General features: G+C 55.7%; 1 protein-coding gene across 4 annotated transcripts; it reads right to left on the bottom strand.

The window, feature by feature from the left end:
• Positions 1-228: 228 nt before the first annotated feature.
• On the bottom strand, positions 229-2,837 carry ANKRD33 (ankyrin repeat domain 33). 4 transcript variants are annotated; one of them, XM_070052261.1, is made up of 5 exons: positions 2,679-2,837; positions 2,365-2,597; positions 2,006-2,135; positions 1,768-1,908; positions 229-920 (listed from the first exon to the last, which is right to left on the bottom strand). In XM_070052261.1, the coding sequence occupies exons 2-5, from the start codon at positions 2,530-2,532 to the stop codon at positions 229-231; spliced, it is 1,131 nt and encodes a 376-aa protein (XP_069908362.1). In that variant the 5' UTR covers positions 2,533-2,597; positions 2,679-2,837. The 4 variants fall into 4 exon arrangements, with proteins under 4 accessions (XP_069908362.1, XP_069908363.1, XP_069908365.1 ...); XM_070052262.1 differs by lacking the exon at positions 1,768-1,908; XM_070052264.1 differs by lacking the exon at positions 2,679-2,837 and having other exon boundaries at positions 2,006-2,131; positions 2,365-2,497.
• Between the last annotated feature and the right edge of the window lie 6,333 nt (positions 2,838-9,170).

The following is a 9,170-nucleotide window of genomic DNA, read 5'->3' as shown; positions in this document are numbered from 1 at the left end:
AACACCTGTTTCCCCTTTCTGCCTTTGATCCCGACCGCTGTTTCAATCAAGCCGAGTGAACCCTTGCGCTCGGTATAGAGCGACGTGACTCACGTTCGGCTTGGTGAAAACTGTACTTAGACGCGTGGCTACGTGGCATGCTTGCTGTTCTACACTTCGCACCCTGCAGACTTGAGAGCAGATTCACCGAGGTGGAGGTGACCCACCCATCCTCCCCTGCGTCTGTGCCTATTTGGCTTCTTCCTCCTCCTGCCTTTTCCTCTCCATCCGGAGCTCCTGGTAATGCCAGACAGGGAGGGCCAGCCTATGATGCCCTGCAGAGCTGGGCTTCGGCAGACACAGGCTGAAAGATGGTGGTGCCTTGGAGAGGAGGATCTTGGGCACTTGGGACCTGGGGCTGCTACTGTCCCTCCACTGTAGCCACTGAGGAAGCATGCCCTGGGGGCTCTGGTAGGGGACAAAGACCCGGGGGCCAGGGACAACCTGGGGGGGCTGGGGAGCAGGGGGCGGGGGCGGGGCAGTCCCGAGCAACTCCGGCACGGATTTGCCTCGGGTGCCCACTGCAGGTGGGTCGTCAGGGCACAGAGTGTGGCAGGCAGTGGTGAGGAAGGGGCTGGCCAGGCTGGTGGTGATGGTGACGAGGTGGTCCAGGACGCCCCCCTCCTGAGGATCCTGGGGGAAGGAGAAGGTCAAGCTGGCCTGTAGCCGCTCTAGGAAGGTTGGGGCAGCCCGGGCCTTGGCCTGTGCTACCAGCCCGGGCAAGGGCGGCCACTCGGGCCGGTAGTGCTCGCTGAGCTGCTCCAGCCGGGGCCGCCGCAGCAGCTGTCGGATCCTCCGCACCACAGCGAAGCTGTCGGTGAGCACTGCCAACTCCAGGGCCGTCTTGCCCCGCACTGGATCCACCGCTGTCAGGTCAGCACCTGGGAGGGGGCCACACGGGGTGATGTGAGGGTTGGACAAGGCGCGGATTCTTCCAACGCAGGATGGAGTTGGGTTAAATCCTCAGACACAGCGTCCCCTGTTGGTGAACAGTGGTATTGCAACCTGCCGTATAAGAGAGCCCAACAGTCTGGGCCGCAGAGGGAAATTCAGTGGCCCACCGTGCAGGCTCCCAGGTTGGAGCAGAGGGAGCAGAGGCCCAGGCTGCACCTGCGGGGCTGGGTGCTGGGGCTGGGGGTGGGGAGGGGAGCTCTGCTGGTTCCCTCTCCTTCCTCCCAGCATCTCCACTCCCTTGGGATCCTGCAGCGTGCATAGGGGAGGAGCCCTCACTCTGAGACAAAGGAATGGCTGTGGGGTCCTTCTCTCCTCACACCAAACCCAGCCTGCTGGGGTGGGGAAGGGGAAAGCCAGAGGCTGGAATCCCACCAGGGTGAGCCCCACCTTGGGGAAGAACGAGGACCCCCCACGCCACCGCCACGCGTCAGCTTGTTCCCTGCAGACCTGTCTTAGAGCACCCTCAGCCTACAGGCGAGGCACAGAGCAGGAGGCCGTCTGCCAGGGGCACCCAGTTAGGGGCAAGGCCAGGGCCAGAAACCAGCGTCTGATTGTGTTTTTCCTGCTGGTCTCTGTTATCCTCCCAGGCTGTCTTTTCTGCGTCCTCCATCCGCTGAGCCATTGACAGCCAGACTGAGTTGACTGAGAGAGGCCAGCAGCATGTGCCTCTCCACCAGGAAGTTGGCCTGGATTGATCCTCACCCTCTCACCCCTCTCAAGGCTGGCTGGCTGGCTGGGTGCAGGAAGCTGGTGGGAGGGGCTGAGGCCACACACCTGCCATGAGGAGGGCAGCCACACACTCGGCGCGGTCGCGCATGGCGGCTTTCATCAGTGCCGTGAGCCCCCGCTGGTCCCGGCGCTCCAGGTCCAGGCCGGCGTAGTAGTTGAGCAAAAGGCTTAGCAGAGATACGTGGCCTGCAGGGCGCCCAGGGAGATGAAGCTCCGCACCCACCCTCCTCCCCACGAAGCAGCAGAGCACGAGGGGGGAGGGTGGGGGCCAGCAGCCTCGCACCTGCTTGGGCCGCCAGCATGAGGGCCGTGTCGCCTCCGTTGTCCTGTTGGTTCACGTCGAGGAAAGGACAGCGACTGAGCAGGACCACAACGTCCCTGAAGCCGCGACAGCAGGCGACCATGAGGCCTGTCTGAGGGCGGGGCAGCTGAGTCCCCTCCTGGGTCTCCCTGGGGCCCACACCTGTCCCAGGGCCCAGCCCCATGCTCCCCCACCCCCTTCCAGCTCAGCACACAGGTCGTGGGGGTTGACCTTGACTCTCTCTCTCTCTCTCTCTCTCTCTGGGACTCAGGGCAGTGCAGCATGGGGTACGGAGCCCTGGCCCAAGCACGTGGTAGGGGCGAGGGAGGGGAGTGTCTCACCCGCCCATTGCCATCGGCCTGCGTAGCCTCCTCTGGGGAGACCCCAGCATCCAGCAAAGCCTGGAGCTGGGCTGTATCGTTGCGCACGCAGGCCCAGTACAGGGCGGCTGCCGGCCTGCAGCCTGGGGCCAGGCTGTCGGGCCCCGGGCAGGAGGGTGGCCCAGACATGCCCAGCCCCGCCCTGCCCAGCGGCGGCTCTTCCTCCTCCAGGCTGGAGCTCACACAGCAGGTATCTGGAACGGAGAGGAGAGGACCGGGTCTCCTGCAGCTGTAGGAGCCCTAGGAGGGCAGCGTGGGTCCAGAGGGGGCCTCACCTGGACGTGGGAGGAGTTCCGTGAGGTGGTCACCACAGCCGGCCACAGCACCTGGGGTCCCCAGCCGTCCGTCTCCCAGACTCCCGGGCACACACTTAATTGGGGCCTGGCTGGCTGCTGACAGATGGGCAGCCTCAAACCCCCTGGGCTGAGCTGGGTCAAGCGGGTTAGGAAGGGATTGGGGGCCCCAAGCGAGGCTGCTCTGTCTCGGGAGCTGGCCAAGATCCTGCCAGGTGGGGCTGGGCCTCAGACCGGCTGCTCCTCCCTGCCAGGGTGGGCTCCAGGGGGAAGATGGGAGGTCCTCAGCCCGATCACTCCCCAGCTGCGGAGCCCAGCTGCGCCCAGCTCCAAGGACCCTTCACCTCTGGCCCAGCAGGCTGGAGGAGCAGGTGCTGGGTATCACACCAAGTAGGCCTGGGGCTCCCTGAAGCACTGTAGGGGTTACTGGGACTTATTATAATTATTTATTTATTTGAAAGGCAGGGTTACAGAGAGGCAGGAGCAGAGAGAGAGATCTTCCATCTACTGGTTCACTCCTCAAATGGCTGCAATGGCCAGTGCTAGGCCAGGATGCAGCCAGGAGCCAGAAGCTTCCTCCGTGTCTCCCATGTGGGTGCAGGGACCCAAGGACTTGGGCCATCTGCCACTGCTTTCCCAGGCCACAGCAGAGAACTGGATGGGAAGTGGAGCAGCCAGGACTCGAATCAGTGCACATATGGGATGCCGGTGCCACAGATGGTGGCTTAACACGCTGCGCCACTGAGCCAGCCCCAAAGCTGAGCTTTTAAGATCTCTCCTTGGCCGGCGCCCCGGCTCACTAGGCTAATCCTCCGCCTGCGGCGCTGGCACCCTGGGTTCTAGTCCTGGTCGGGACACCAGATTCTGTCCCGGTTGCCCCTCTTCCAGGCCAGCTCTCTGCTGTGGCCAGGGAGTGCAGTGGAGGATGGCCCAGGTGCTTGGGCCCTGCACCCCATGGGAGACCAGGAGAAGCACCTGGCTCCTGGCTCCTGCCATCGGATCAGCGCGGTGCGCCGGCTGCAGCGGGCATTGGATGGTGAACCAACAGTAAAGGAAGACCTTTCTCTCTGTCTCTCTGTCTCTCTCTCTCTCACTGTCCACTCTGCCTGTCAAAAAACAAAAACAAAACAAAACAAAAAGATCTCTCCTTGGGGCTGGCACTGTGGCGCAGCAGGTAAAGCTGCCGCTTGCAGTGCCGACATCCCATATGGGCGCCAGTTCGAGTCCCAGCTGCTTCACTTCTGATCCAGCTCTCTGCTGTGGCCTGGGAAAGCAGTAGAAGATGGCCCAAGTCCTTGGGCCCCTGCACCCATATGGGAGACCAGGAAGAAGCTCCTGGCTCCTGGCTTCAGATCGACACAGCTCTGGCCGTTGCAGCCAATTGGAGAGTGAACCAGCGGATGGAAGACCTCTCTCTCTCTCTCTCTCTTTCTCTCTCTCTCTCTCTGCCTCTCCTTTTCTCTCTGTGTAACTCAGGCTTTCAAATAAATAAATAAATCTTTTTAAAAAAATATATCTCTCCTTGCTGCTTTACGAGTAGTGCCCCAGTTAAGGGTGCGTTTCATCGTAAGCAGACAAACACGGGGCTCAGCCAGGTGGGGTGCTCCCCACACCCCGAAGCTGCTTTTGCTGCTGAAATGCAGAGGCTGGGAGGGAGAGTGACACTCCCGGGAGTCCCCTGAGCTCGCACACTGCTCGGTGCGAGACACAGATTTGGAGCTGAGCTCTATAGCTTGGGACATCCGTGGCAGGGTCACCCGGTGAGCGGCTTCCTGTAGCAGTGCCGGTTGTTCTGTGTCACAAGCGAAGGTCACATGACCCTCAAGTCCTGGAGTTGTCTCTGGACCCAGGCCTACGTCTCTAACCCTTTGCTGTGTAAGCCGGCTAGGTTTATTTCCGTTAGCCGCCACTGAACCCAAACTGTTGCCTCGGGCTTAAGGAAAGAGGGGTTCCTTCCTCTGACTCTGCTGTAAATCTTTCCGAGAGCTTCATCCGGCACGGCCTCTATTGAAAGAAATCCTGATTTTTATTCGATTCATCCAAAATTTGTCCTGGGCAGGCCTGGTGACAAAGGAGATAAGTTGCTACTTGCGAAGGTGGCAGAAGATGGCCCAAGAACTTGGGGGCCTGCCACCATGCGAGAGACCAGGACGAAGCTCCTGGCTCCTGGTTTTGGCCTGGTCCAGACCTGACTACTGTGGCCATCTGGGGAGTGAAGCAGCAGATGAAAGATTGTTTGTCTGTCTGTCTGTCTCTTTCTCTCTCTCTCCCTTGCTTTGACTTTCAAGTAAATAAATAAATCGTTCAAACAGAAGAAAGGAAAAGAATCATTCCCCAATAGAGGAGCAACAAATCATGAAAGATTCAAGAATTCAGTACACTGGGATGGGTGAGCGTCATGATGCAGCAGGTTAAGCCACTGCCTGGGATGCCTGCATCCCACATGGACACCGGTGCAAGTCCTGGCTGCTCCTCTTCCAGTCCAGCTCTCTGCTATGGCCTGGGAAAGCAGTAGAAGATGGTCCAAGTCCATGGGCCCCTGTACCCACATGGGAGACCTGGAAGAAGCTCCTGGCTTTGGCCACGTGACCATTTGGAGAGTGAACCAGTGTATGGAAGACCTCTCTCTCTCTCTCTTGCTCTCTCTCTCGCTCTCTGTCTCTGCCGTTCTGTAACTCTGCCTGTCAAATAAATAAATAAATGTAAAAAAAAAAAAAAGACTCTGAAATACATTGTTACTGTGTCTGCTAGTATCATGAAAGTGTGAACGATGTATAATTGTTAAATATTTTCAGTTTTATAATGTCCTTTTGTTTTTTGCTTGTAAATTAATAACAAGTAAGTAAAAAGATTTTAACTATTTTATGTTTCCTTTTTGTTCTTTATGCAAATTTCTTGGCCGTTCTCTACAGTTTTCTATTGCCTGTAGGAATGTTCTAGCTTGATCCTCTTCTTTTTTTATTTTTAGGATTTATTTATTTATTTGAAAGCCAGAGTTACAGAGGCAGAGAGAGAGAGAGAGAGAGAGAGAGACAGAGAGAGAGGTCTTCCCTCTGCTGGTTCACTCCCCAGATGACTGTAATGGCCGGAGCGACACTGATCTGAAGCTAGGAGCTAGGAGCTTCCTCCGGGTCTCCCACATGGGTGCCGGGGCCCAAGACTTGGGTCATCTTCCACTGCTTCCCCAGGCCATAGCAGAGAGCTGGATCAGAAGTGGAGCAGCCGAATCCTGAACCAGCGCCCATATGGGATGCTGGCACTGCAGGCGGTGGCTTTACCCACTACGCCACAGCACCGGCCCCCTAGCTTGATTCTTATTTTCTTAAACATGTGAAGCACAGTTGAGGCTGATGGCAAGCTGGGGATCCCCTGGCACTTTGGGGGATGCAGGTGGTACAGGGCCAGTGGGAGCAGAGGGTGCAGGTTGCCCTTGGGAGCTGCAGGTACCACACACTCAGGGCACAGCACAGCTTTCCTGGCTGCAGTGACCTGGAGGCCTGGTCCAGGGGGTAGACAGGATGAACGAATGGACAAACAGGAGAGGGCTGTGTGCCTTCTCCAAGGGCCAGCCCATGCCTTGGAGCGGGGGACAGTTTCTTCAGATAAAGGGAATGGTCCCAGAATACGGTGTCCTGGATTTCGCACTCAATCCGTGTGCAATATTCTGACACAAAAACACTGCTGACAGCCAGAGAATGCTCTCTGAAAGCAGGTGCACCTACTATTAAAAAAAAAAAAAAACAACAACAACAACAACAACAAAAAAACACCTTTGGCGGCACCGCAGCTCACTAGGCTAATCCTCCGCCTGCGGCGCTAGCATCCCGGGTTCTAGTCCCAGTTGGGGCGCCGAATTCTGTCCCGGTTGCTCCTCTTCCAGGCCAGCTCTCTGCTGTGGCCCGGGAAGGCAGTGGAGGATGGCCCAGGTGCTTGGGCCCTGCACCCACATGGGAGACCAGGAGAAGTACCTGGCTCCTGGCTTCGGATCGGCACAGCGTGCTGACTGTAGCGGCCATTTGGGGGGTGAACCAACGAAAAAAAGGAAGATCTTTCTCTCTGCCCCCCCCCCCACTGTCTAACTCTGCCTGTAAAAAAAACAAAAACAAAACAAAAAAAAACTTTAAGGAAAGAACTTCTGGGGCAGGCATTGTGGTGCAGCATGTATAGCCAGCTCTTGTGACGGCCCCATCTCTTCCCAGAGAGCCGGCTGGGGTCCCAGCTACTTTGTGCGTCTGATGTGGGTCCCTGCTAATGCACCTGGGAAGGTAGTGGAAAATGGTCCAAGTGCTCGGGCCCCTGCCACCTCTGTGGGAAATCCAGATTATGTCCGTGGTTCCCAACCTAGGTCTGACCCAACCTCGGCTGTTGGTAGATATCGGGGGAATAAACCAGTGAATGGGAGCTTTCTCTGCCTCTCAAATTTTTGAAAATTAAAAAAAAATGTGCAATTCATTCACAGGAGAAATATGAAAGATCAGAAAACATGAAAAGATGCTTCATCTCACAAGCCAGCAGGAAAAGGCAGGTTAGAATAATGAAATACTGCTTTTGGCCCATCGACTTGGCAAAAAATCATCGTTAATAATATTAAATGCTTACCCTATGGGGGATGTAAATCAGTGGAGGGTTTTAGGAAAGCATTTTGGCAGGAAATGTCAAAGTAATAAATGTGCACAAACACTGGCCCAGAAACACTGCTTTTAGAAATCTTTCCCCAAACACCACTTCCAAAGGTATAGTCCCTGGGACCGCCCTCAGAGCTGCAGGTGCCACACACTCAGGGCCAGGAGCTCCTTCCTAGGGCGTGGGCACGGCTTTGCTTGTAAATTCCAACATCAGGACCAATTTAAATGCTTATCAATAGGAACAGGGCTAGAGAAAGGAGAGTACATGAAGATCATACCTATGTTAAAAAAAAAATAACTTGGGGCCGACACTGTGGCATAGCAGGTAAAGCTGCCGCCTGCAAGCTGGCATCCCATATGGGCGCCGGTTCGAGTCCTGGCTGCTCCACTTCCGACCCAGCACTACCCTGAAAACATCTCTGATGTACGTTGTAAACTGGATGGGAAGAGTTCACTGTAATGATACATACACACGTACACGAGCAAACACACGCACATACACAGCCGCAAGGGCTCAGGCGATCGGGTTCCTGCCGCCCACATGAGAGACCTGGCGTGTCTTCCCAGCTCCTTGCCTCAGCCCCTGACCCAGCCCCCGGCTGCTGTGGACGTGTGGGGGTGAATTAGCAGCTGAGTGCTCGCTCTCCCTGTCTCTGTCTCTCAAATAAATAAATACATTTAAAAAAAAAAAAAAAAAAGACCACCGCTGCTCACTAGGCTAATCCTCCACCTGGTTCCTGGCTTCAGATCGGCACAGCGCACTGGCCATAGCGGCTATTTGGGGGGTGAACCAACAGAAGGAAGACCTTTCTCTCTGTCTCTCTCTCACTGTCTATAAATCTCTCTCTCTCTCTCTCTCTCACTAACTCTGCCTGGGGAAAAAAAAAAAAAAAAAAAAAACAAAAACAAAAAAACAATTCCTGATGAGATTCTACTGTACAGCGGAGGCTGAGACCCAGCAGGCAGAATGTTGCTAATTACAAAGTGGCTAATTTGAGAGGGTGGGGGAGTGCAGGAGAGGGGAGAGAGGGGACTTCGCTATTTTGTTTGTTAAGCTCCTGCTTTTGAATCTTCCTTTAAGATAACAATTGCCTGGTTATCACAGGAAGAAAGGAAAGAGACATTTCTGTTTCTCCTGCTGCTTCTTCCCCAAGCTCTCCCGAAGTCGTTCGGTGGTGCTGATTCACTCTGTAGCTATCTCTGGAATCCTGCTCGTGTCCGGCCCCTGCCCCAGCTCTTGCACTGTGCTCTCTCACCATCACAGCCTCCTTCTTGGCTGCTTTCGCCTCCTTGGCCGTCTCTGCGGCTCTTGCATCCAGCCCAGGGTGAGCTGCTTTGTAAATGTGTGCACTACACAAAAAAGACTGTCGAGGTTTAGGGAGACTTTAAACTGTGCTGAGAGCTCCCAAGGACGTCTGTGCAGGTGAAAGGAGATGTTGGGATTTGCTTTTTCAAATTCTTCATCCCCAAACCTAGAGAAGCTACTTCTAGTCCATCACCAAGCCCCATAAATCCCAACCTCAGTCAGGGTCCTGTTTCTGCAAGGCAACTCTTAGCCAGCAGGTGGCAGCCCTGGGCAGGAATTGGGAGCACATCCCCACCCCACAAACTTGAGGCTTCCTAGGATCCCAGGGGCAGAGGCGGGGGTAGGGTCTAGACAGGAGGGTCAAGGGTCTCATTTAAAAAAAAAAAAAAGATTTACTTATTTATTTGGAAGAGTTACAGAGAGAGAGAGAAAGAGAGAGAGAGACTTCGATCCACTGGTTCACTCCCCAGATGGCCACAATGGCCAGGGCTGGGCCAGGAGCCAGGAGCCAGGAGTTTCTTCCAGGTCTCCCACGCAGGTGCA

The sequence above is a fragment of the Oryctolagus cuniculus genome, chromosome 11 (assembly GCF_964237555.1).
Source record: "Oryctolagus cuniculus chromosome 11, mOryCun1.1, whole genome shotgun sequence".
In the NCBI taxonomy this organism is placed as follows: domain Eukaryota; kingdom Metazoa; phylum Chordata; class Mammalia; order Lagomorpha; family Leporidae; genus Oryctolagus; species Oryctolagus cuniculus.
This window is presented reverse-complemented; position numbering and strand designations above follow the sequence as displayed.